The sequence below is a fragment of the Sordaria macrospora genome, chromosome 7 (assembly GCF_033870435.1).
Source record: "Sordaria macrospora chromosome 7, complete sequence".
In the NCBI taxonomy this organism is placed as follows: domain Eukaryota; kingdom Fungi; phylum Ascomycota; class Sordariomycetes; order Sordariales; family Sordariaceae; genus Sordaria; species Sordaria macrospora.
In genome coordinates, this window is record NC_089377.1 from 198,452 (window position 1) to 225,082 (window position 26,631).

General features: G+C 51.9%; 8 protein-coding genes and 1 non-coding gene across 9 annotated transcripts; 5 read left to right on the forward strand and 4 right to left on the reverse strand.

Moving 5' to 3' along the window:
* Positions 1 to 2,117: 2,117 nt before the first annotated feature.
* Positions 2,118 to 2,208, reverse strand: SMAC4_14047. The gene is given in 2 exon segments: positions 2,118 to 2,153; positions 2,173 to 2,208. It is a non-coding gene; the product is annotated as a tRNA-Pro (tRNA).
* A 1,969-nt stretch (positions 2,209 to 4,177) lies between these two features.
* On the forward strand, positions 4,178 to 6,525 carry SMAC4_07760 (uncharacterized protein). The gene is made up of 3 exons (XM_003346056.2): positions 4,178 to 4,445; positions 4,513 to 5,077; positions 5,134 to 6,525. The coding sequence occupies exons 1-3, from the start codon at positions 4,274 to 4,276 to the stop codon at positions 5,879 to 5,881; spliced, it is 1,485 nt and encodes a 494-aa protein (XP_003346104.1). The 5' UTR covers positions 4,178 to 4,273; the 3' UTR covers positions 5,882 to 6,525.
* Positions 6,526 to 6,673: 148 nt separating this feature from the next.
* On the reverse strand, positions 6,674 to 7,758 carry SMAC4_07761 (uncharacterized protein; the record flags this gene model as incomplete). The annotated part of the gene is made up of 1 exon (XM_003346057.2): positions 6,674 to 7,758. Exon 1 carries the CDS (start codon positions 7,715 to 7,717, stop codon positions 6,674 to 6,676), a length of 1,044 nt encoding a protein of 347 aa, XP_003346105.2. The 5' UTR covers positions 7,718 to 7,758.
* A 4,233-nt stretch (positions 7,759 to 11,991) lies between these two features.
* Positions 11,992 to 12,737, forward strand: SMAC4_12787 (uncharacterized protein). The gene is made up of 2 exons (XM_024655913.2): positions 11,992 to 12,323; positions 12,385 to 12,737. Exons 1-2 carry the CDS (start codon positions 12,192 to 12,194, stop codon positions 12,490 to 12,492), a joined length of 240 nt encoding a protein of 79 aa, XP_024510934.1. The 5' UTR covers positions 11,992 to 12,191; the 3' UTR covers positions 12,493 to 12,737.
* A 902-nt stretch (positions 12,738 to 13,639) lies between these two features.
* Positions 13,640 to 15,762, reverse strand: SMAC4_07763 (uncharacterized protein). Its single transcript, XM_003346059.2, has one exon. The coding sequence runs from the start codon at positions 15,729 to 15,731 to the stop codon at positions 13,671 to 13,673; it is 2,061 nt and encodes a 686-aa protein (XP_003346107.1). The 5' UTR covers positions 15,732 to 15,762; the 3' UTR covers positions 13,640 to 13,670.
* A 3,486-nt stretch (positions 15,763 to 19,248) lies between these two features.
* Positions 19,249 to 20,948, forward strand: SMAC4_07764 (uncharacterized protein). The gene is made up of 3 exons (XM_003346060.2): positions 19,249 to 19,844; positions 20,067 to 20,257; positions 20,449 to 20,948. Exons 1-3 carry the CDS (start codon positions 19,422 to 19,424, stop codon positions 20,879 to 20,881), a joined length of 1,047 nt encoding a protein of 348 aa, XP_003346108.1. The 5' UTR covers positions 19,249 to 19,421; the 3' UTR covers positions 20,882 to 20,948.
* A 25-nt stretch (positions 20,949 to 20,973) lies between these two features.
* SMAC4_07765 (uncharacterized protein) lies at positions 20,974 to 22,939 on the reverse strand. The gene is made up of 2 exons (XM_003346061.2): positions 22,241 to 22,939; positions 20,974 to 22,060 (listed from the first exon to the last, which is right to left on the reverse strand). Exons 1-2 carry the CDS (start codon positions 22,605 to 22,607, stop codon positions 21,042 to 21,044), a joined length of 1,386 nt encoding a protein of 461 aa, XP_003346109.2. The 5' UTR covers positions 22,608 to 22,939; the 3' UTR covers positions 20,974 to 21,041.
* Positions 22,940 to 23,181: 242 nt separating this feature from the next.
* SMAC4_07766 (uncharacterized protein) lies at positions 23,182 to 24,497 on the forward strand. Its single transcript, XM_003346062.2, has one exon. It carries the CDS (start codon positions 23,387 to 23,389, stop codon positions 23,939 to 23,941), a length of 555 nt encoding a protein of 184 aa, XP_003346110.1. The 5' UTR covers positions 23,182 to 23,386; the 3' UTR covers positions 23,942 to 24,497.
* Positions 24,498 to 24,737: 240 nt separating this feature from the next.
* SMAC4_07767 (uncharacterized protein) lies at positions 24,738 to 25,406 on the forward strand (the record flags this gene model as incomplete). The annotated part of the gene is made up of 1 exon (XM_003346063.2): positions 24,738 to 25,406. The coding sequence occupies one exon, from the start codon at positions 24,738 to 24,740 to the stop codon at positions 25,404 to 25,406; it is 669 nt and encodes a 222-aa protein (XP_003346111.2).
* Positions 25,407 to 26,631: the final 1,225 nt, after the last annotated feature.

Consider the following 26,631-nt stretch of genomic DNA (forward strand, 5'->3'; position numbering starts at 1 on the left):
AGGAGTGGGATCCGAGAGGAGTTGCCCCAGCACTTGACCGAAGTTTGGACAGTTTGGGTGAAGCCGTGGTGGCGAATCGCGGTTCTCGAAACGGAGGCATCAATTATGTTACCCGTAATCTTGTATTAGCTGACAGAGCTGCAGAAATACATCCTGCGGGGACCAAGACTGCCGACTACATCCTTTCCAGCCTTCTGCACGCCCGACCGTCTCGTTCTATACTGCCTGAATGGCACCAGAGAAAATGCTCGAGTGGCTTTGGCATGAAGCTTCAGGTGGAGGCGATGTGGGGGGAACAGCAGCGATCAGGGTCCTTAGGGCAGCTCTCAAGGGACCTTGTTAGCCATGGGTCTGCAACTAAATTTTAGCCCGTCCGGAGGTGCCTGATCTTGGCGGTGATCAAGGGTTTCGCGGGATTAGGGGCGGGGGCTTGCATTTACCGAACGACATGCGATGACGCGACCCGGCGCGAAAGCTGCTCCAAATGCGCGACCGAGGACATGGTCCGAAGGAATCTGGGCGGTGTCGACTGTTGAGGCGCTGTTGATGTGTCTGCGCCGGCGAAGGTGTTGCCACTTTCTCCCGTTCGATGAGGTTGGGCTGTAAAGATGCGTGTTGAGATGGAGGTTGCTTCCTGTGTCCCCACAAAGCAAAGCAAAGTTTCTATGAGCTACCGAGTGTTGAGGAGGATGCGTGGGACGAGGGGGGCATGCCGGGAGCCTGGTAATGCAAGCGGGTTCCGGTTCGTGAGGTGAGGTCGGATGGGCGTGAAAATTCAAGGAGCGTTTTGCTTCCGGCCCTTCTTCACGCTCTTGTCTCTGATTGTTACTCCTTCCCTCGCGTTTTGTTTCACAGTTCCTTACTCGCCATACTCCGCTCTACAGCCTCATTTCCATGTCGAAGCTCCATAAATTCTTGCGCACTAAGAAGCGTCGAGTGTCTACAGGATGCTGAATCAAAAATTCCCTCGACGAATCGGCATTGGCATTGAAACGAAGCCAAGCGTCGCGTGCTACTCATTCAGGCTACCTCACAGATGCCTCGAGATGCGATCCGGCAATAATGCAACCCTACTTGATGCCGATGCACATGGAGTACAAGGAAGCAGCCAAGCATGCAAAACTCGGCAGTCTCAGGGTCTCGGGTCCCGGTGGGAGTAAATGGGGTAACGCGACCAGACTGTACCATAGGAACGGCGAGGCATGGGACAACGACATGATGCTTGGACTCGAAGCGTGAGGGTTTAAGCGTTGTGAGGATTCATGTCTCAGACTTTCGATGGAACATATGACGGGTTGGAATTACTTATAAAGCGGCATAAAATCCGTGTTTTGGCTTCAACGTGCATACCTATCGCAAGCCGTCTTAATTCGGGACTGGAGAGTTGGCCCTTTCGGAAGCACTCCGGGCCGGCACGGGGGCGACACGTACGCAGCCCGGCGCGGTCCGTTTACTGCAGAAACTCGGGCCGTTCCTTTTCAACAACTATTTTGAAGCCTGCATTCACGTTAGGTACATGGTTTTAATTGGACGAACGTTCGGGTTCGGTTGCGAAGGCTCTGTGTGTGGTGCATGTATCTATTGTCAGGCCGAAGTAGCGCAGTGAGTGAGAGAGGTCGAGGATATGATGCATGTTGTTTTTCCTAAATCACAAGTGTTTAGGAGATTCTCAGGGTTCCAAAATCACGCTCTTCTGAAACTATAAGTGGTATACAATTGCGTCGAATTCCCATTCAGGATCTTGGTTTTGAATTACCTAGTTTTCGAATTTATTAAAATGTCAGAATGCTTGTTATACCTTTATAACGTTTTGTTTAATACAAATATGATAATCGAGTGACTCAAAGCAGGTGTCACAGGTTGAACTTTGTATCTTCCGAAGTTGTGTATCTAGATAAGTAGGTAGATCATGAAAAGGGCAACTGAAGGAAGAAAAAAAAACTATATATAAAGAAAATGAAAGAAAAAAAGGTAAATTGGATAGATTAGATGGATGGATAGATGGGACCTACAAAAAAATAAACAACATTCGATATGAAGAATCAAGAAACAACAAGCAAAGAACGATAAAACAAATAGAATACTTTTTTTTTCAAAAACATGAGAGAAAAAGTTTGGGGGCCACCCGGGGATTGAACCCGGGACCTCTCGCAAGAATGCTCAGGATTTGAACCCTAAGCGAGAATCATACCACTAGACCAGCGGCCCTTGTTTTGATTTGTTGAATGATCGAGCTTGGTGGAGTGTTTATAATGTCCACTCTTAACTAACCATCTTCACCGAACCTGAAGCGTCAGTCACGATCTTCGATGAGATGCAGGCATTTGGCATTTGACACTTGACACTTGACTTTGACACTCGACGTTGAGACCTGCTAAGGAGATTATGATTTCTTGGAGTTCATACAAAGGATGTAGAATGAGGAGTGCATACAGAGTACTGCAATACACCAAGCCGTTCCGCATCATAATACCGTCGTACCTGACGTCCCTGCCATCGAGATCTCACCAGTCTTGCATCCCTCCTTGCATCCCCTCCTAGCGACGACATCTGGCGACACTGCTGTTGCTTTTCCTCTCTTTCTCCCTACAGAAACTCCAACTCTATAAGGAGGCCAATAGGAGTCCATCTTGATGCTTACACCTCTCATGATGGCATGATGGCATGATGACGCTGCACCACTGCTTCACCCCTTTAGGTTTAGAAATGATGGCATGATGGCATGATGAAGCTGCACCACTGCTTCACCTCGGTAGGTTTAGTAATGATAGCGATGAAGGTGAAGTCATCCCTCAACCCTTATGTGTACCCGAGACGTAGGTATGAGTCCACAGCCTACGTGCATGGTGTAAGCGCAAAATGCAAGCAGCCTTAACCCAACGTCCCTCGTTCAGTAAGGATGAGCTCACGAAGCACCTAGCAACATCGTGTGACCTCGTGAACTGCCAATGAAGTTTCTGAAGGATCGCGTTCCGTTGGCGATGCCGGTGCCGAAAGCTCAAAGATGGGCGAGACTCGCAGGGTGCCTTGTCGACGATCATCGCCAACCCGACCGTTTCCTCGTGGGGGATGTTGCCGGATGATATGCCGGATGATATGCACCTAGGTGTAGGTCGTTCGGTGCATCTGACGTGACGTGAAGGTGCAACGTCGAAGCGATCACCATACATGAGTTACCCTTTTTCTTGTCAGAAGTAGGCACGACGAAAGAAGGAGAGAGTGTTCTAGCCCCCAACAACCGTTGGCCCCTCCCTAGAAATGATTCAGATGGCAGTTACGGGGCTCTGAACGGTGGGATCATCTCTGTGTGGTGTACCTGACTGGCGCAAAAGCCAAGCTTTGCTTCGTGTTTTCCCTTCCAGCCGGCGATGCCTTCCCTTGTGAGATTCACGATCCTCATCCAGGGATTTCCCGCGCTTCTTGCCTCTAGGGATCTGCGTTGTGCATCCTCCTTGAGTTGTACAGATCATGATGCCGAATGATAGACAACTCGGCCTGGCAGGTGGTACTCACGTGTGTTATCAACCGGATAAGGGTGTGAAGTGGCTTGGTTAGAATGGGAACAACGATCAAAGGGCGTACGAAAGGAGAACTTGCTCATTACCTCAGTCCATTCAGACAGTTAGGCTTGACATCCGAAGAGCACGAAGGAAGTGCCTTTGTCGTCCATTTCAGACAGGCGTGAGTAAGCTTCAACAGTGTGACTTCCGCACTGCAGAGCATGCAACTGCAACTTACAGCCCCGAAACAAGAACTGATCAAGCATACAGCTGAAAAAGGGGAGAGCCGGTAAACCGAGTCAGGAACGGAGTCGGTCACTGCCGTGTTAGAAGTCTTAAAACTGAGGAAATGGGAATGACAAACAGAACAGCCCAAAACGAAAACAAATTGACAATGTGTAACACGTGCAATTGACAAACGCGATGGGCCATACTTGGCACCGGCTGTGCGGAACCGAATCATCGGTACCGCCCGGCTTCATGCATCCAGGGGAGGGTGCGGTAGGGTTACTTGACTGCCGATTGGAATGTGTTTGCCCATGATCTTGGTGTTAATGCCGGAAGCCGCAATGCCCGTGCAGGATCACTGCGGCCTTCGGCTCCGAGATCTGAATTATTCATCCTTCACCGAGGTTCTGAGCAGAAGGAAAGTGCATCTTGCAGATGGGTTCATATACTTATATGAAGTGTCCCCTCCTACCCGGTCAGGTTAGCTCTCTTCCCAAGACCACGACCCTTAGGCTCAACATCGAACAGCCAACGACAACTCCAACATGCCATATATCACAGAAGGAGAGCCCAAACCTATCGGTTCGTATCCCGACTCCGGCATCGATGTTCTCATCGTAGGAACCGGCCTGGCCGGCCTGACGGCAGCGATTGAGTGCCGTCGCAAGGGTCACAAGGTCCGTATTCTGGAGAAGTGCCCGGACATCAACACCCAAGGTTAGTGTCTCCTCTCGGAGCAACTTGTGTCTCCAAAGTCAATGTCAGCTAACTCATGCTTTACCAGGTGACATGTACTTTATGGGTTTGTCTGCCACCAAATTCTTCAAGCACTGGCCCGAGATGGCGAAGGAGTTCGACGAGATTTCTCTCCACAATGCCTGGATTGAGACGTACAAGCACGAAGGAGAATTGGTGATCCCTCCCATCAAGGTGTCTGTGCGACTTCGGGAGGCTGGACTCGATCCTAACACTCCTCCTGGGCTATTTCAAATGCGTCCGCTTGTTTACCGGATGTACATTCGTCAGGTGGAGCGACTCGGGATCCCAATTACTTTCAATAAGAAGGTGGTCGACTATTGGGAGGACATTCAGTCCGGCAAGGGCGGAGTCACCACCGAGGACGGTGATAGATACGAAGCGGATGTGGTAATTGCGGCCGATGGCGTTGGATCAAAGGCACAAAAGCTGGTCGGAGGTCAGGTTAGGGCGATGAAGTCTGGCAGGGCTATGTGGCGTGCGGCTTTCGACATCAAGTACCTCGACAAGAACCCCGAGATCAAGGAGTTCTTCAGCATGCACACTCCAAAGGAGGGTGGAAAGCCAGAGCCCATCGTCCGTACCTGGCTTGGGTAAGTGGGACCCATAGACGTGTCCGAAGTGTGTCCAGAACTAATATTGAAGACAGGCCGGGAACTTACGCCATGAGTCTCACTCGCCCAGATACCATCATTTGGATCATGAACCACGACGTTACCGGTTCAGAGAAGGAGTCTTGGACGCACACGGTTGAGGCTGACGACGTGTTGAGAAACATGGACAATAAAGTTCCTAAGCCATGGGACCCCAAGCTCAAGGAGCTGGTCAAGCTCACTCCGCCCAAGACCATCATCAACTTTGAGCTCTTTTGGCGCAATCCTCAGCCAAAGTGGGCATCTCAGGGTGCTCGTGTTATCAACATTGGTGACGCCGCCCACTCGTTCTTGCCAGCTTCTGGAAATGGTGCGACCCAAGCGATCGAGGATGCCGTCAGTCTGGCAGCGTGCCTCCAGATAGGCGGAAGGGAGAATGTGCCGATGTCGGTACGTGCACATGTGAGGATGCGCTTCATCCGCAACGCGTGTGCTCAGAAGCTAGGGTTTAGCAATGCCGAACTGTTGCAGGACACGGACTGGAAGAATGCGCGGATGGACCCTCGTAAGGCCCAGCCCAAGATGCCCAAATGGGTCTGGCAACACGATCCGGAGAAGTATGCGTACGAGGTCTATGACCACGTGGTGGATAGCATGAAGAGGGGCATTCCGTTCGACCAGGACTTTGACATGCCGCCCAACTATCCTCCCGGGTACAAGTACGAGCCGTGGAAGATCGAGGATATCAGGGACGCCATGCGTGCGGGAAGGAAGGTCGAGCTGGGAGCCGGGGATTGGAGTTAGGTCAGTAATTTTTGCCATCATTACCATGTAGAGAATGGAGCAGGAATGTCCGCAATTACTCGTTACCAGAATCACCATTGTCAGTCATCAATTACGTACTTGGTTTAGATTGGAATTCCATCATCAGTTGACCCGTAACCCCAGACTCAATTCTCCGAAGTTGCGAGACGTTCGCCCGTGGATTGCCGAATGTGATCGTGTTGTTGCGGTGGGCTATGGTTGTAGATGGCGACAAAGTACATATGTTTGCTGTGTTAGGATGCCAAGATTGCGACATGATGGTAAACAGTGAGTCGCGAGTGTTCGCAAAGGTGGATGGCAATTGGAGAGGAGACGGATTTAATCTTGACGAGTCGGAGTAACCGAATCTGTCTCCCCTTCCTTAGATGTTGGTGTTTGATTCCTTCTGGCTGGAATAGAAGAGTGTCGATCGTGTGCGGAGCCGAAAGGAAATGCCTGTCTGGGAACAAAGAAGAATGATAGCAGCAAATGCAAAGATTGATCATGAGGATGACAAGCCAACTGCTCCTCATTCCCTCATTGTCCGTGGACCCGACTGGATTTTGGTTTATTTTGGTTGGGAGGAGTTCCTTCCCCGACTGAGTCTCGCAATTGCCAGCAAATGTCAAAGTCAGCGCGCCTTCCCTTTCAGAATTTGTCTTAATCCGATTTCGGAAGGATGCATGCAATTGTTCAATTGATTAATTCATTCTGCCCACTCCCTATGTCATTCCAAAACTTCAATTATCCTCCGTACTGGTAAGTTAACAAACATCATCACATCCCTCTCCCTCACCGACCCTTAACCTCCTTCGGCACCACAACCAGCGGGTTATACTCCTCCTTCAAGACCGCATCGCACCCGCCGTTCCCTCCACAGCCGCCAGCCAAGTTCTTCTCAGCCACAAATTCCGCCAAACCAAGGTATGTCTTCCCATCAGCACCCAGCCTAGTGAACTTCAAGTTGAAGCTGCTCATCGGGTCGTCACCGGCATTTTCAACGGTATCGTTTCCGTCGGCCTTGACAACCTCAAACATGAAATAGCCCTCTTCCACCTCGCTGCAAGCCTGGACCTTGTCAAACGGCGACTCCCCCGCGGTTTCATTCCACTCCGTCGTGCAATCGGCCGTCATGTCTGGGCCGCTCAATCCGGTCCCGGGCTCCGTGATGGTGAGGCTAATGGAGCTCACGCCGGAGTTGCCCGTGGTGGATTCGCTGGAGGGGCGATGTGTTTCAATACGGGAGATTTGCCAGGCGATCGGTGGTTCCGGCTCGGCGTCTTCCGATGTCTCCTCCGTCTGGCGAACCTTGAGATCGGCTGACCTGAACCCAATTTCTTTCGGAGTCAGACGGACGGGGGTGGATTCTGGTCGGAGGTTGGCGTAGCAGAAACCACTGGCGGCGCACATGAAGAAGAGGTCACTCTCGATCCCACTGTTGAGAGTCACGGAGCCGATGTACAGATTGCCTTCGTTGGTCAGGCGCGTGAAGCGAAGGATGAAGTTGCTGATGGAGGGTCTCTCCGAGTCGGGATCTGCCCGCAGGACTTCGAATTCCCATGTTCCGTCTTCTACTGGGGTGCATTCGAGCGCTGTATTGTATGGGGTTTCGCCGTTGGTCAAGCCGTCCCATTCGATGTTGCAGTTTGCTGTGGCGTTGCTGGCGCTGTTTGGGTCATTGATGGTGGTCTTAATGTAGCTGACGGTGCTACTGCCTGGTCGGCCGGACGGGGAATAAGTGTCGACTTGTATGATCTCCCATGGCGCCAGCGTTTGGGCAGCCACAATGGTGCTTGATGTGAGGGACAAGATCCCGAAGAGAGCCGGTCGCAACATGATGGTAGAATGTCGAGGGAAGCGGTTAGGTGTGGGATGTTGGATATTAGATGACAGAACTTTTTGAATGGGTCCAAAGAAGCAAAGCCACCATCTTATATAAACCTACATTGTCTCATGACCAACCCGACACTTTGGGTATCGCCGAGGTTGTCACCAAAGACATGGTGTTGTGGCCACTCGGGGGAATAGGGGTGTTCCATCGGGTTACACGGAGGGACTGGTGAGTTTCATTGTACCAACAAATCCGGAGATGAAAAAGCTTTCCTTACCCAGAAGGAGCCTCAAATCCGGGGTGTAATGTATCAATCGTGGTTCAGTTGTCGGTGTTGAGCCGATAAGGTGCTTTATCCGCAAAGTGTCCCGGGCCATTCAGGGGTAAGCGAAATTAACAGGCCTGCAACGGGACGTTACTTACACACTTTCCTCAATTCGGCACCAGTGCAATGACATCAATACACTTTGTGGTATATTAACTCTGATATCGTTGCGCATCCTTTCCGGATTGTCTTCACTTTTCGCGTTCCCCTGATGGTATGGGGAGAAGTGGTGATTCCAGCGACGGTCTTTCGGGGATTCATCGCCGCAGACGACAACGGCGAGGTTGGACGTGAAAGGCAGGTTGCACAAGATCAAGGAAGGGAGAGACATGGGGACGAAACGACGATGTCAAGTCAATGAATGAGCGGTGGCTTATTGTACCGTAGAATATATCTGTCGTGATGGCTTCGCTCCCTGGTGTCTCGTGTTGTTGATTTCTCAGTACGGTCTGCCTCTGTATTTATTTTCCCTGGTGCTTTGTGTTCTGGACCGGAACGGATTGCAACGCACGTACATTACGTGAGCGTAACGAAGCGAAGTAAAGACTGAAAACGAACGAGGACACACCCCTCTTTTGCGCTTTCCGTTTTTTTTTTCTCGTGGCCGTATCAAGGCAAAACGCATCAAAGTGCTCGGTCATTTTGTCGAAAAAACAGAGAAAAAGTCACCCCAAGAGTCCTTTGTGGGTTAGACGTTGAGGTTGTATGCAGGTACCCGTGGCCATGGGTGATGTGCGGCCGCTATCGGGCTACTTGCACTCTTAAGTTTTTCTCTCCACGGCAGCCGCCAACCACCGCACTCGTACAATTGCCTTTCGTTCTTTTCAATTCATTCGAAGTCACCAACGCTCGGGTTTTCGGTTGCCTTGGGAGGAACAACGCCTCGATCGATGCCAGGCACCTCGATGTCGTCCCACCTCTGACCTCTCCTTCAAATTCGAATCCACGCGGGTCTCTCGTTCCCGTTGACCACCTCCCGTCTCCCTGAATCCGGCCATTACTTGGTTAATCGCTTCGAAATGTGATCATGATCTAGTGGTTGTAGAGCAGGCCGACAGTGGAGATAGACGGAGCTCTTGCCTCAGCCATCAAGGTTCTTCTTTCTCCAATCCCTTACTTTGCTGGGCGTGGCCAGATCGCTAAACATTTTCGCCAGTCCAGAAAGCCGTTGCCTTCGGTATTCTCCTTCGACCGATTGGCAAATTCGTCATGCACACCATCCAATGCCAGAAATTTCCAGTCTCCTTTGATTGAGCCGAGCAAACCAACCACTTTCACGCCATCCATTCAAACCCATGCAACCGACCCAGGAAGTCTGACCCTAGGCCCAAAGACGAGCCCTCCAACAATGACGCTGCAAAATACACAATATCCACTCAGACAGTTTTGCTCGAACACCAGATGCGATCTATCAGGTTTCGGTCCCCATATTTCACAGGCCAGCACTGCTCCCTCCACTACTCGTATCAAGAACTTGGAGGCTCATGGAGCCAGAAGAATGGCCCGGGCTTCTTCCAGACCACGAGACAGAAGCATGAGGCTAGGGGGCCATGATCTTCATTGCCCATTGCATTTCCCTGGTCGTCTTGAAGCCGACCCCGAGAGATCTGGGCCTGTACCAGGCATTCAGTTTCTCCCACCTGTGGCATTCTTTGTTGTGGTAAGTGTGTCGCCACCCATCTCTCTCCCCTGTCTAATCTTGCTTTGCGACAGACAAATTCAGAGCTCGGAGAATAACTTGACGCCGACCGGTGCTAGCGCAATAGGAGAGGCACAAAGGGCAGCCTAAGCTCCGAGCCTGAACTATGCGTCCCCATCTTGTGAATCACCGACAAGCAATCTGAAGGCTGCCTCATGTTTCGAAACTGAGTCTCAATGCCGAATCAATACAGCACCATTCGAAGAGAGCGAACTTCCCAGAAAAGAACGAATACAAGCCACAGCATTAAGCACTGATGCAAAGCCACGGCGCAATCGTCCGCACCTGCCATTGGTCTCTCCCCACCGGAGTCAAGTCTTGCGTCTGGTTGGGGCATAAGCAGTTCTTGATTTCCTTCTGGCGGCCACACGATGTACGACTTGGGCTCCTTGGGTGTCCGACGTCGAAGCCCGACACTCGGTTCTGTCATGAACTTGCCAATGCTGTCGGCCGCCGTTTCCCCTCCCCTTTCAGACTTCGACACTCCTGAGGTCAATTTTAATGTGTGTGTTGTTGAACCAGTTCTTCTCCGCTACCATTCGATCCGCAACTCTTCCAACGCTCTCTTGATAGCCATGACAACTTTCTTGCCTGTCCATCCTCTTCACTTTTATTCTTCGGCGAGATCATCGACCACACCATCTCCCAGTGTTACACCAAAGATTGAACAAGGGTATGCCAAGGGTTCGGCGTACTCTCCATTCAGCAATAACCACCCGCATGGGTTGCGCTGCCAGGCTGATCTGATTCGACGACCGAGATATCAAGGCAAGGATGATGTCAAGCGTACTTCGAAATCCTTGCCGAGACAATCGCTGAGGCATTTATCACCCACGTGTGGGCAGGTACCGGCAACATGCTGACATCCTGCTGCTGCAAGCCACTGAAGCATCCTCTCAAAGCGGACGTTCAACTCCAGGCGTTCAGGTCCTTCTCAATTGATCACGGGCCTGCTGCTAGTTAGCAAGTGTTCCAACACCATGTAAGCACCTACCAAGGCTCCCAACAGTCATCTCCTTGAAGCGCTCCAGTCTTAGTGATACTGAAGGACGAAAAAGTGCCGGGTTGTTGTTCTGAGATCCGCCATATGAGAACTGATATAAACCGTTGCAGTACTTGATTCTGGCAGTGGATGTTGCTGGTTATAACGAAAAAGGTTGGGGTGCCGGAACATCCGGTTGGCTGTCATCCATCAACAGCCATTCCTTCAACATTGGCTCAGCTGTCCTCCTAATGTTAACAGACACAGGGTGGTAGTAAGAGATCCAGGGCCAGTAACGCGTGGGATATTTGGGTGACAGAAGGAGCACCTGACCACACCTGATGCATGGGACCCAGCCAGGCCGGCCACGAAATTGACATGGAACGGCTCGATGCACTTTCTGCGTTGTTCTCATAATCACTGGAGCTCACACGAACGCTGGGGCAAAGAAAGATTGCGGCGTTGTGATCCCTCGATCCTTCAAAGGCAAAGTCTTGGCACTCTGCAGTCGCAGTCTGGTTGCTGCACGTCAGGGCGCACGATTCTGTTCTGCAGTTAGTGCTAGCCAGGCAGCTCATTATCTGGAAGATCAGCCCACGTTCCATCCAGGCGAGCCCAAGGTAACGTGGAAGCCACCCTCGGCCAGGGAAGAGCCCATCTATTTTGCATGGGGTTCTTTCGGCTATCATAAACTCTGCAGGCTCTCACAGGCTACTCCGTCACCGGTCTCCTCAACCAGGTGCAACCTGAAACCAGAAGAGCATGCCAACCAGACGACGCAAAGGTACCCACGGTAAGCCGGATGAGGCAAGCCAAGGACGAGTTGGTGGTGGTTACGGCGCGGCTCGTTCTTATTAGCCCCCCGCGGCCCGGTGCTCCCGTTGCGATAGGTTGCACACCAAGCGACCGGTGAAGCTCGCGATGGACACTCGGTCAACATGTCGTGGTAAAAAGCTCGGCCGCGAGGCAATAGTATCATGAGAACGTCAGTCCATTTCCCTTTCTTCCCCATCGGTTAACGCATAGGAGGAAATCCTCTTCCCACGGTCACAGACTGCCGTTGGTCAACCGGACAAGAAGAGCGTTGGGCTGGGTTCAACGCTACTTTCCATATATCCATCTTCTGTTGGGTTCTCATGTTATGTCCAATGAGGGAAACAAGCCGGGTGTTTATTTCCGGGAAGTCTCTGGGCGTTTTATCCTGCTGTTGTTACACAACTCCATTGACTGACCGAGTCGGTCGTCCTTGTCGCTCCCTCCTCCACCATGCTTCATCATGGACAATGATATAAACCCTGGGTGAGTGCCCTCATGGGATTATGTCGTCTCGACAGAGGGTATATCAAGCACAGCATCCAGCAAGAGCCGCCTTCACAATTTTGAACTGCACGGAAAGAGAAAAGATACTACTAGGTACCGCTTCACCACAGTCAAACACCACCATCATCCACCTTGGCACATTTGCTATAAAAAATGCTTCCCCTCGACAATATCTCTCTTCAGAGCCCATTCACTCCCCGTGTTCAGCAGCTGGAACTGCTACTTCCGAGCGCTGGACCGCTATACATCCCATCCTTTGCAGGTGAAGGCATCCGGAAGATCCCAGTAAGTGTCGAGATATCTTATTCAACGTCTTGCAGTTCAGGTATTTACCCGTCATCGCCAGGGACTTCCTGGTATCCGGTGTTCCACATGCGCCGCTAACGGCGCGGACGTTTGGGTTATCCCAGGCCGTGCATGTGGATTCTGCCGCACTCCGGCCATGCGGGATTGACGGATAGGAGGTTCCGAAAAGGACAATTTGGGGGCTGCCATTATTAGACGACACTCGCTTTATAGAGAGGACAACATACCGGCGACATCGGAGTTTATTATTTTTGTTTGGCATCTCGAATGGTTAAAGGAAAACTGCTTCATGATCGAATGGCATTATTGGAAAAGCATCACGGTCGTTCAAAAAGTCAGAGGGAATCCTAGCGTAGATCAATCAACATGGTACCGTTCGTGGCGGCCTCTTGTCTGTCGTGCAACACTCCTTAACATCTGCCTCCCTGCACTGGTTCGAGTGAACGTCGGTGTTACCTCATCTTCATCTCATCACATCACTTCAGCCCCGATCACAGCAGCGGCTAGGCGACGTGCCACCACCGCGCGTTGTGCCAGACCAGAAGTTTGGGACTGTTTGAATTGGACAAGAGGCAGCCTTGCAAGGCTAGACAAGCTGTCAAGCCCTCTCGGAGACTGAACTACCGATTGGGTCGGTAGGCGAGAGACATGTGCTGCACGTCGGTGTCTCACAGTGTCAAAGTCAATGTGTCACATTAAGGCATATCAATCCATTCTGGGATTAGCTGAAGGTGTTTGAGAAGGTCTCTGGTGTAGTCTAAAGCTCCCAATCTTCTTTCTAGAGATTCTAGAAGGGTTTACATCTCGCCTAGGGCGCTTCGTGCCAAGCGGCCTTTACCGAGGCCATCAAACTCATGCAAGTCTGTCCGAATGCGGTTCAGACGAGTTCAAGCGACGGTCCATTGACAGGACCGAGACTGCAACTTTCCTATTTCTTTCATATACGCACGGCATGATCAAAAGAGTAGGTAGGTATTAAACGAGCAAACAGCTTGTGCCGGGGAAAAGCCCAGAAGCGTGTAGATGTTAATGGAAGTTTCTTTGAGATAAATGGGTATCTGATGCCGAGATCCAAAACGGGGCCATATATGGCCGGGTGCAAAGAAGAAGAAGAAGAAGACAATGTTCAATGACCACCTATCTGTCCGTAGGAAGACCCCTTTTCTACCAAAAAGTCTACTTTTACTTTTACTCGGACATTGGACGACCATCAGTTTTCAAACAACAGGTGGTGCCGATGTAACCCTTCAACACGCACACCCACAGATAAAGATCCAGATCGTGGCTACCTTTTCATGACACACTGCACTAGAACTAAAACTAGAACTAGAAAGTCCGTCTCTTCATACTCCCTCTCAATACTCCCCTTCCATCCTCGTCAAATAACGTCCCCCATTTCTTGCCTTGTCCTTGACCGTCGTCCATGGCCAAAAGCCTCGCTTTCAGACTTAAGTCTGTTGTATACCGAACTCCCGCGTTCGCTCCGGCTCTTAGTAGACGGCGGACTAACTCTACTACCTCTTCCCCTGTCCTGGAGCTGGCACCAACACGCTCAAGTCTTCCAACAAGAAGAGCCAATGGTGTAGCACCGTCATCGTCCGTCGCGTCCGTCTCGGTGCGGTGGTCTGAGAGCAAGAGAGAAGTTACTTCCAAGTGAAGTGACTCAGCAGCGTAGTGTAACGAGGTGCGGCCGTCGGAAGTCCGAGCATTGGTGTCGGCTTTGCTGTAGGGCGATGAGAGGATCATTGAAGCTATGCCGAGATGTCCTTGGCCAGAGAGGGACATGCAGGCTAGGTGGAGGGGCGTTACTCCCGAGAGCCTTGTCGTTTTTCTGGAGACTGGAAGTGGGGCAGGCCATTGCGGCTCTTGCGCTTCGAGTCCATATCCGAGTCCCTGGTATTGCTGTTGCAGCTGTTGTTTCCTGGACTCTGAATGGAAGTTGGCAGTAGACGCACTCCTCATCCTCATCCTTGGTCGTCCACCAATTGTACCCGCCAACTTGGTTGGTACCTGCACAGGGAGGAACACCTCACAACTCCCCGTTACGTTGGCTCCGCTTCTAAGCAAAACTTCCACAATCGTTTCTTGCCCTGCTAGAATGGCGACATCTAATGCGCTGAGACCCTTTCCCCATTTTCCACTGACGCTAAGGGGGAGGCTAGTTTCCTTTGCATCGACCTTTGCACCGTGTTGGAGGAGGAGAGCGACAATTCGTGGGTTGCCTAAAATACAGGCTGTGCTTAATGCAGTAATCCTTCCCTGTTGCGCTTGGTTGGAGAGATCGATGGAGGCGAAAGACAGAGGCGGGAGAGAGACGGAAGCATTTGCGTCCGCGCCGAGGTCGAGGAGGAGTCCCAGAATAGCGACTTGGGACTTGGGACGAGTCGCAAAGAGGGGCGATCGTAGGGCGGAAAATAGGGGTGTGGTTTCAACTGGTTGAGCGTTTTCTGATTCGGAAGAAGTGATGGTGCAGCGGCCGTTGATTGGCACAGGGACCTGGTTGGTGTTGGTGGCGGTGTTCGAGTTGGTGAAAAAGTGAGCGAAGATTTTGTCGATGTCGAGGTTTGAGCAGGCTAGGCACAGGTCGGTGATCTTATGATTGTCACCGCTGGTACGGGATGTTGTTGTTTCGGAGTTTGAGTCGGAATCGGAATCGGACAGCGAGGTTGTAGACCCGCTGCCAAAAAACCGCGATACCTCCCTCGGTATCTCAACCCTCCATCCAAAAACTCCCTTCTTCCTCCTCCCTGTACTCCTTTCTCTCTTCTCACGTCTCCTTCGTTCCCGTTCCTTCAACATTCTCACCTCCTCAACCCGTTCCCTTACCACCGCTTTGCGTGCCAGAGTCGAAACCCTGGCCACCAACTCATCATCCCCAACCTTTTCTGTCTTTTCTTCCCTTATCCTACACTCGCACTTCGGACCATGCACGATAACCGAAGGCACGCCACCAGGAAGTAACGTGGGAATCGCCAGCGAATGGTTGGGTTTTTGGAGCAAGCGACAATCTCCTTGCGGACCTTGACGTGAACGAGATTTCCATCCTAGAGCTGAGAGGCGGGCTGAGGCGGCGAGGAGGGACTGGGAGGGTTGTGAGGCAGGTGGTGCTTTTTCGAAGGCGAATGTGGTTGAGAGAGAGGCTGGGATGGGAAGGGCCGGGGAGAGGAGGTTGAGGGTTGATGCTTTAGGTGGTTGTTGTGGTGGTTTTTCGAAGTACTCAGTTCTGGTGCCATAGGGGGCAGGAAGGGGGGAGTGGAAGGTGGGAATTGTTGATTTCTTAGCTTCTAGAGGTGGTGTCTGAGGTGGTGTTGGTGGGAGGAGAATAGTTCCTGGGGTGGTCTTCATGGTCGTGGTCTTCATGGTCGTGGTCATTGTTGTCGTCGCCATGTTGGGTGTTGGTGTTGATGTCTGATGGATGTCTGGTGCCGACTGTCAAAAGAAGGCAAAGCAAAGCAGCACTACCGACTGCGAGCACCTCGAGATATATCATCTCGAAGCCAAGATCCATCATGGATCCATCCCGTCAAGGCTGCCACATAAAAACTGTCGCATCCCGACCAGACCCATGGCTGCGGGCCCAGCATCGTGGTCGTGGTGCATGTGGTGATGGGGGTGAGGTGGCACTGCACCTAAGCTGACACCCTGCAGATAACGCTAACAACGGGCAAAAATTACTGGACCGTTTCACGACAGGCCCCCCGTAACCGCCACCACTTGCATTAGCGATCGCCCTAACTAACACCCGCCCCAGCATCCGCCGCTTGGCCTCTGTTCAAGTTAGGAGGACTTGGCGTCTTCCGACTTTCTTTTGTCAACAAAGTCACCTCACTGAACGTTTCTGACCGCCGCTCATCACCCGCCGCCAGCCCCCACGACACCTACCTTACCTCCAAGCCTTAATTACCTACCTACCTTGTACATACCGTGCCCCGGTCCGTCAACGATTCCCCTCCCCGGCCCCAGGTCCCGTTAATGCAGCCGTCAGCCGCTGCTCAGCCTCTGGCTTGGTCTTGGACGGATCTTGGTTTTTAATTTCCGCAAGGCGTAGGCACCCGGATTCCGAACCGATAGGAGTTGCATGCGAAACCGATATGGGAGATTAGGAAATTGTTGCCGGATTGGGTCGGTTGCGAGGAGACACAAGAAGGGTGAGATGGAAGGTGAGATAGATGTATGAAATCGGACTGGTTGATAATGTCCTGGATGGGAAACATTCCAGAAGATGTAATGGACGTTATCGTCATCGGTCAAGGGTCATCGGTCATCGGTCATCTGCGTGATGTTGACATGTCATTGTGCGACCGAGCTGCCTCCGAACGTTGGTATGGGAGGTGAAGGGAGCCATGATGGAGTCATGGTGATGATTGATGCCGAGTCGAGTCAATGGTTCGATGATATTCGGTGTGATGAGTGGTGGATGCCGAAAACTCGATAACCTGCGAGGTCTGATGATGTCTCCCTCCTCGCGAGCCTTTGCTCTGTGCCGCCAGATAATCCATCAGCATTTTTCTCTCAAGTGAGTAAACCCTCCTCCCTCTTTCTGATATCCAAAAATGATTCAACTGACAAATCACCTGACCAGCTTCATCACATCGTCAACCTGGCAAGAACGTCAGAGAGGAAGAAAGCACAGGGGAAGAAAAACGACCAATCCCCATCAGCCACTTTTCCAACCAACCACTTTCCCAACCACTAACCAAGTCCACAACAAGCTCACAAGACTCAGCACCTCCAGTCCGCCATCTCACTTCCTACTGGTTCTTTTCCACCATTTTCTCGTTGCCTAGGTAGGGCCCGCAAGTAGGCCTATGGAACAGGGTTTCAGATCCTGCCTGCCTACCTGCCTCGTCAGAACTCAAAACTAAAAATGGCCAGTCGGAGTGGGCCTGTGTCTTGGACTGACAGTGGTGAGTGGTTGCGCTAAACGCGGCGTCTGTCTTGGGTAAGCGCGAGGCTTCGGGGCTTGGAAGCTTGGAAGCTTGGAAGCTGGGATGGGGCTGGTATTATCGGGGCATTGGGTAAGTTATCTTCTGCCATCTTCCAGATTCCTTGTTGGATAATGGCTCGTCTTCTCTTTCTCACCTTGGAAGAATTGGAACTTTTCGTAGATAAGGTCCGGAGAAGGATTTGGGTTCTTGGGAGAAGAGTGTCGGGAGAGTGTTGTGAGACTTGTCGGGAAGTTGCAGACGACATGTCCGGTCAATGATGTCTTGGCGTCAGCAATGCCAGCCCGCGCCAGCGCCCTATAAGGCAGGGGTTGGCCCACTGAAAAGGTCGGTGAATGAAGGACTCACTGAACCATGGGTTGGGTTTCCACTCAAGACATCGCCGAATTTCAGGACAACGATATATCTCTATGACGAGCGGAGGAAGAAGGAAATCCAATCCAGGAGACCAAGACTGGAGGGAGTCAGGAAGGAGACAGTCCATCGCGCCATGGCACGCACATAGGGCTGTGGAGCGTTGCAATCACCCATCGATCGATCCAAAGCCTTTCTTACCCTCTGTATCTGTCATGTTATCTCCGACTCGTTTTCTTTTTGTTTTCTCTTTGCTTTTGGAATACTTCAATCACCTTTTTCTTGGGTGCCTCCAAGCCACCTACTCAGATCTATCAGCCCACTGTAACAGCGGATCGAACCCCTGAACCATGATCCAGCCACCGTCCGAGGTCCGTAGGCCACGACCATGGCTAACCAGGAACAACAGGCAACCGGGTTATATCGAATGTGATTTGAACACAATTCTGGGGTTGTTCACGTCCATTCCGAAAAGCAGGATATTGTCAACGGTTTGGCTTTTAACCACTGAAATCTTCCCGTCCATATGATGCTTGCTTGAGTGTCGGCAGATTAAGGGAGATGGGCTCAAAACCGGGTTAAGCCCATCAAGACAGGTACACGGAAGTCTTGCGACCGTGAGTTCCTCAGGCTGCTCAACCTTCAAGTCTGCAGTACAAAACTAGCAGCCTGCAGATGCCGGTCTTCTTAAAATGCCTTCGATGCGGTTGCCGACGATGGTACGGTAAAGTGGTTGGCAGTCTCAAGGCTCGGACTTTGTCCCGGTGTGGCATGCCAATGTGGATAATCTCACCCTTCTTCTCTTTATCTTCCTCTTTCCGACATTGCACTCCTGTCTTGAAGTTGATGAGGATTGTTTCGGTCATTCTTGCCACTCGCAGAGGTTTGCCGTGGCCGAGAACCGAGACAGCGTGGAGGAAGTATGTAAGACGCAAAGAGAATGCCGAGGCTTCCCAGGCGTCTGATAAGGTTCTGACTTACATCGTGACGGTTTCCCAAATTGAGAACAACTGCAACTCTACGACCGGTCTCCTGACTCTGTGATACTTCAACCGACAAGAAGCCGAAATGCATGTGGCAACGGCAATCATGCTGTTGGAGCGCCTATCATCAACGACATTTCCAACATCTTCGTGGCAAACCACAACCCCCAATATCAACTTGCATATTCTCTTTTATACATACCCATCACCGTTTGGCGAGAGGGGTTAACATCGACTCTTCATCTCTCGATATTGCACCAGTTCCTCCCCTTGGCCGTTGATCCTTCTCCTAGCGAATAAGCTTTTACCCCCGATTTAACCAGCAAGCAGGCCAATATGCGGCAGTTCATGACGGCGGCAATGGACATCTCGCCGGAGCTCGGCAAGCGGCTCAACCAATGACATCGAAATCTTGGTATGAAGCAAGATTGATGGTTGCATTTGTTGATGGGACTTCATGCCGCGGCCACGGCATATCATGATTGAAAATATGAGTCGGGCTAGGCCGCAAACGTGAAGGCCGAAGAGGGACGTGAGTATGGGATATCCCATGAGTATAAGGGCTCGTCCTTCATTCCACCCCCTCAGTTCATTCCTCTCTCTTCCTCTTGGCTCTTCGACCTGTAACTCATCAGCTTCCCGCACCGGTCACTCCAGTCTAGTCACTCCAGTCTAGTCACTCCAGTCCAGTCACTCCAGTCCAGTCACTCCAGTCCTCGATCCCCCTCTCCTCAGTCCTCACCACAACTCCCCCAGCTTCCCCAAATTCTCCGGCATCCGGCTCCAACCTCACGATGAAGTTCCATCTCTTGGCCATGGCGGCCTCTCTCTTCACGGGCGAAACCCTAGCCCAATTCGCAACAGCAGCAATGATGCGCTTCCAATGTTCCCAACTCTCCATCGAGCGTCTGGACCCTCTCGTCAACCCAGGGATGTTACCCTCAACACACATGCACCAAATCGTCGGCGGCAACAGTTTCAACGCGACCATGGCTCCCGGGGACTACGATCCTGCGGCTAAATCTACCTGCACGACGTGTTCCTTTAGCGAGGACTTCTCGAATTACTGGACGGCTAATGTGTACTTCCGCGCGAAGAATGGCTCCTACAAGAGGGTGCCGCAGATGGTGAATCTGGGATTGAAAGGACAGGGGGGTGTCACGGTTTATTATATCCCGCCTTATGATGGACGGACGAAGGTTACTGCTTTTAAGCCTGTGAGTTTTATTTCTCTTTTCTGTCATTTGCTGTATGCGGGGCGTGGTGCGTTGGAAATGGTACCTGTCACTCAATACCTGCTTCAAAACCCCAGCACTGTGACGGTGACGGTGACAGACCAGGATGTGGATGGTGGAAGATGAGGATGAGAAAAGGGATGAGACGGGAATGCAAACAGCGATAAAAGACCAGAAGGGAAACATACTAACAGACAACACCAGGGTTTCCGCATGCTAGTAGGCGACGCCAACCTTCGCGCCAACCGGGGGATGCAAAAGCAAATCTGCCATCGATGTGAGCACAACATCGAGCAGAGCCCCTTTGGCGGTGCGCCCTGCACGGGCGACGACACCGTCACTTTCCCGAATAAGATGTGTCCTGGTGGGATTAGGACGACTATTACTTTCCCTACGTGAGTTCCTTTTCTTACTTCCCCATTTCGTTTCCTGTCCTTCACTTCAATTTCCTCCACGCCCCCTTTCCTTTCACGCCCCTTCACACCCGCCCCTCTCTCCCTTCATCAACAACAACACCTCCAAAAAAAAAAAAAAAACCTAAAAAAAAAACCTAAACTTCCATAACTGACATGCTAACGTACTGCAGCTGCTGGGACGGCAAAAACGTCGACTCCCCCGACCACAAATCCCACGTCGCCTATCCCTCCACGGGAACCTTCGAGTCCACGGGCCCTTGTCCAGCCAGCCACCCCGTCCGTCTCCCTCAACTCATGTACGAAGTAATGTGGGACACGCGGCAGTTCAACGACAAGGCCATCTGGCCCGACAAGGGACAACCGCTTGTGTACTCGATGGGTGACGGCACGGGGTACGGCCAACACGGCGACTACGTGTTTGGGTGGAAGGGAGACGCGCTCCAGAGGGCGCTGGATGCGAGGTGCAGTGGTGATCGGTGCTCGCAATTGAAGACGCAGACGCCAGAGCAGGCGTTGGCTTGTTTCAAGAAGCAGACGGTGAAAGAGGAGACGGAGGGGTGGATCTCGGAGCTGCCGGGTGGAATGCAGGTTACTTATCAGTAGAGGACGCGATAGGGAGAACGGGGGAAGAGAGATGTTGATTGATGAGATGGGACCAGCCCGTTGCCGTGTTTTCCTGTTTACCTTATATGCATCCTATATCCAAATTCCAATCTGTACCGCTGTCATAATGTCATAACGTCGTTAACCGTTTCGTCCTACTTCACCTGCCCCCGTTCATCGATCGCTTCCACTCTTTCTTGACTTCCTCCAACAGGCCGTCGACAGTCAACACATCCACAGCCGTGCCAGCCAAACCCTTTGCAACCCTTAAACTCCTCTCAAACGCCAACCTCGTACCCGCGCTCTCAGCAAAGCCCGGATTATGCGGCCCTGCCCCTCCCGGCCCTGGTGGAATCTCGAACCCGGGCATGATACTCGGCATCGCATGAGCAATATCGCCCTGATCCGAACTGGCACCACTCTGTCCCCTCATCTCATCCACATCCTGGTCCTCCGAAATCTTGTGCGGTCCACCAGCCTCATTCCCATCACCATCCCTCCCTCCATCCCCTTCCTCGGGGACCAGCGGATTGAAGTACCGCACGTAACTCCTCCCCAGCAACCGATTAGGCACATGATCCTTATAAGCCATCAGCCGCGTCACCTTGACCTTGGCCCCGGTAGCCATAGCACCCGCATCAAAACACCCCATCACTTTCCCGACCAGGTCCTCCAATCTCCTCTGCGTAGCTGCCCGAACAACAAAGATGCCCGCCGCATACGCATGTATAATATTTGGCCTCGCCCCGCCATCAGTGATATGTCCCTGGATGATATCACTCGGCATAGTCTGCTGCCTCAGCACGCTGATCCCATTATACGCGGTGATCAGGGCGTCCAGGGCATTAACCCCCAACCATGGCTCCGCGGCAGCGTGCGCTTCCCGGCCGAAATATTCCACCTTGATTCGGATGTACGCGGTCGTGTGTGTGAGAGCGCAGTCGCCAATCGTGCCCGGGTGGGAGATGAGACTGATGTCGACACCGTGGTCTTTGTAGGCGCCCGCAGCGAGCAGACGGATCTTTCCGCCGCCGCCTTCTTCCGCCGGAGTGCCGAAGAGGACGACGCGACCTGGGAGAGAGTAGAGGGAGAGGAGGTGGGCGGTGGCAAGGGCGCCGGCGAGGGAGGCAGTGGCGATTAGGTTGTGGCCGCAAGCGTGGCCGATGGCGGGGAGGGCGTCTGGTTGAGGATTTGTTAGTTGTGGTCTGGAGGTCTAGAACGGGGGTAGGTGACTCGTGGGTTAGGTGACGTGATGTTGGTGACGGTGCTGGGGTGATGCCTGCTCTGGACAGGCACGGTGGTTGTGGAATTGGGGGAGGGCTTGGGTCTGGATAACACGCTGGCGGTGAAAGGACATACCCATCTCAACATTGAATGAAACACAAGGTCCCCTTCTGCCAGTATCGTAGACAGCAACCCAAGCCGTCTTCATGCCGTATGCCGACCGCGTCACTGTCCATCCTGGCTGCGACTTCATGTACGCCGTCAACGTGTAATGGGCGATGACCTCGCCATAGCCAAGCTCAGGTCTGTCGTGGATTTTCTTGTTGATGGGCCATAGCTCCTCGGCAACGCTGTCGATGTAGTCGCTGATGTCGTTTAGGAATCGTGGGCGCCTCGACGCGTTGGCTTCTTGGTGGGTGATGATCACGAAGTCATCCTCGTCAATCTCGGGCAGCGTCTCGGTCTGGGTGCTGGAGTCGGTCGCCATTGTGCTTGTGATCATCGATGACCGAGGATAAGATGGAGAGCGGGTAGGGCTGAGAAACGGGAGATGGACGACAAGGACATGGTGTTGATGGAAACGGAGTCGCGATGTTTGTTGTTGTTGACAGCAAGCAAAACAGTGGACGCCACGTCATGGACGACCTGGGGATCGCTGAGTGGTGGGGGGTAGTAGCCAACCAGGAGCGCTGAAGCCCCTGGAAAGGTGGGGCACACAAAGGGTCCCTTTCAGCACACGTGCGACGGCGGACCATTCTGTGATACCCCTGGCATCTGAAGACACCTGGGACACTCGACGAGAACAAAGGATTCTTTCACTTGCGACTCTCGTTTTTTGGGTGGTATTTTCTTTGATGATGCCAAGTTTCGACCTTGTCAATTGCCATCGGACGCCAAAGTGGGAACATCTCCCACTCGGCTGTACACAGGGCAAGAGCGACCGTCAGCATTGCGTGGCGTTCAGGCAACCGCGATCGGGTTATCTGCGTTTTGTCAAGAAACTCCTGCCTAAACAGTTGGCTTACTGGGTCACGTAAATGAAGTAATTTCCAGGTTACTCAAGAGTTCGCGGAAGGCGGCAACGAAAGTGAAAAGCTGGGGCAATCCGGGGAAGGAGCAAACATCTAACCTTGACGCCAAGCTTTCTCTCATCCATCTCAGCGGCATCCAAACTTCTTTGTTTCGTTTTCGCGGCAAAATTCTCACGCTTCCATATTGCGGGACATCAAACAACACTCGAATTATCTCAGCCGCCCGCGGCATCACAGACCTCCCGTCCCCATGGCTCTCCGCCAGTTTGGCGTCTCGCTTGAGACATACCTCATGACCAACCCCACACTCAGGGGTGTTATTGTCAGTGCCGTGGTCCTTCACCACGGCCACATTCTCCTCATTCAGCGCGCGGCAACCGATGGCTTCCCCAACTTATGGGAAACACCTGGTGGCGGAGTTGACCTCGGGGATGAAACTCTCTCACACGCCCTGGCACGTGAACTCCTCGAAGAGACGGGCCTTATCCTCAAAGATGTCGTGACACTTCTCGACCAACTGGAGTTTGAAGGAGCATCGGGTGAAGGCCGGTACCGCAAGCTCACTTTCCTTGTGTCTGTCGAGGATTCACGTGATCTTCAGGAACACCCACAGGTTATTCTTAATCCGCATGAACACCAGGACTTCGTGTGGGTCTCAATGGATGACCTCCGCACCGGGTTTTGTGGGGAAAGGGAGATCAAGCTTGCTTATCCTGGACAGCGGGAAACTCTCTTTGCCGCCTTCCGAGCCGATACAAAGACGTCGTGTGGGACAAAAGGGGTAAACTGTGCTGAGACGGCATGAACGGGATAGGAGCGGCAGACATGGCCCGTTAAGACAATGCCGTCCTCGGGGACAAGGGCAGCGCTCGGACACAAGCTTTGGCCAGGAGCCTGGAGCCGCGAGGTATCACCGATCAGGGTCCAGACTTCTTCCGATGTCCGGGTCCCATGTCTGCCGGTTCATGCATCGGACGCGGAGGGTGCATATCTAAACCCCACTCTGAATCGGGCAGCATGCGCGGGGATGTCCGGGGAAGTCTTGAAATCGAGACTCTGCTGGATCTTAAAATATCACAGAACCACATTCCCACATATGATTCAGCCATGTGCAGACTATCTGACTCGACCGCAAGCCACAATCCACTGACACCTTTGTTTATTGCGATTTTCACCTCCACCAAGCACGAAGCACGTTTTTTTCCCTTTCATGTTTGAGAAGCTTGACCTTGTTCCATCTGTCCTTGTTCCATGCGGGTGGCTCAGGGGCACGCACCACGCAAGATGCATCAGCCTTTGTTGCAGATTTCCGGACGTCGAAGCCAGATATTCATGGCATGCAGATATTCATGACTCTGCAATGCATTGAATATTTTTTATCAATGTCCTGACTTGTTGATTATTTTCTAGACCCTTATAAATGACCATGGTACCATTGCTTAATGTTCTCTTACCATTTTCCTTTCAACCAGCTTCGAATAACTCACATCGACCACTCATCTCGATCAAGACAATTCTTCGAGCTAACTGCCTCACACTAATACCAACCCAACTTCAACGAGACCAACTCTCAATCATCCAAACGCCAAACACTAAACAAGATGCGTGCCAACACCCCTGCTGTCATCGGCCTCGCTGCCGCCACGGCCAGCCTCACCTCCGCCGCCGCCATCCCTCTCCAACCTCGCGGTGAACCAATCGGCATAACCCCTCACGACAAATACTGCTCCTCCGTCTGCGTTCTCGGCTGCAAAATCGACATCAACCGCATCGCCTACTGGCCGTCCTCCGTCTCCTGCAACGACATCTGCGTGCGCGTCTCCGCAAACGGCCGCTCCGTCACCCTCCTAAAAATCGATCAATCAGGCGGTGCCTACGACATAAGCTACGACGCCTACGCGTACCTGCAAAACGGCGTCGGTGCCGTCTCTCCTGTCGTCGGCGGTATCATCGACGCAACCTATGAAGTTGTCAACCCCGAGGAGTGTAGGGGGTTGATCAAGACTGCGGATGGGAAACTGCCTTTCTCGGCCACTAATTCGATGGATTTTGTTAATTCTTGCAAAAATGAGGCGGGGAGTTGGGTGGGAAATAACTTTCAGCTGTGGAATATTGCGGATGCGAGGTGTCAGTGGGGAGAGGACGTTACTTGCGATTTCCCCGATTTGGCGGTTACGAATCAGCCGGATTGTGGGGCAGGGCATACGCTGGGGATTCAGACGGTTATGGAGAAGGGGTTTGCTGTTGAGGATGTTGCTTATCCTGTTTAAGGAGGACTAGGTTTAACAGGGTGGGAGATGGGGTTTGGTAAGTGCTCTTCTCTCTTGGATTTCCTACTACGGCCCATTACTAACAGATGTGTTCTAGTCCACACGAACATCGTAAGCTCAAGGCCTCGAACCTAACCAGAGCTCTCCTCGTCCTCGTGCGGCGGGATAGTAGCCAAGCAAGCTTCGAAATCACGAGCCACGACTAGCTTACGAAAGACATCGAGCCTCACGGAATTTAGATTTCTCTAGTTTTTTTTAGTTTTTTTTTCTTTTGGCAATGTCACGATGGATACCATGGGCGGTCTTTTGTACATGATCTTACTTGAATATTTACTTCTGGAGGATTTCGACGGCCTCTCTTTTTTCATTCTGGGATATCATTCGGAGCACCAACGGAGGACATCAACTTCTGCTCCAGAAAATTCCAATTGCTACCCGAGACCACAGGGTAAGCCAGTTTTCTTCCTGTTCTCTTTCTTCAAAAACCATTTACAAAGTTCCTCCTCGACGAGGACATTTCATGAGTTACGACATCATGATTAGGTGCTTTCAAGATACAAGTACCGTACCTTAGCTTTAGACCTCTAGGCATAAAAAAAAAGAAAGAAAGGGTTGTCTACACCCAATAATCTTTTAACATCTGCTTCGCTGACTCGTTACGGCCCGCCATTCGGATTCTACACTGGACCTTTTTTTTTTTTTTTTTTTTTTTTTTTTTTTTTTTTTTTTTTTTCGTAGAACTCCATTAATCTTTTCTTTTTCTTTTTCGGTTTGTGGCCCAGTGGTCACTACATGGACGCATTTTCAAGGTTGGTACGTACTTCATGCAAGATCTATGTAAAACCCCTCGCATACCACTGCACACGCAGGTATGTATCACGAGACGGCGGCCAATGGGAATGTAGAAGTATTCTGATTCAGTGTTGGGCCTCTATGCAAGGCACCTCGGACTTCACACACACGCAAGCAGATATCACGAAATCAGCACATTGGGAATCAAGCGTATGGACATGCATTTTATTTTCCTTTCTCATGAAAACAGACACCCAAAATCTAAAGTGTCGCTTTCTACCAGACAAGCCTAGAAGCTATGTCGAAACCCAAATATTCCTCCGCGAGTCATCATGAAATGTGATGCTCGAATGCTGTCCATGAAGTACCGAACGCCTGAACGCCGTGCTGTGCTTTGCTGACTTCCTCCAAGATCATGACCTCCACCCTTTCC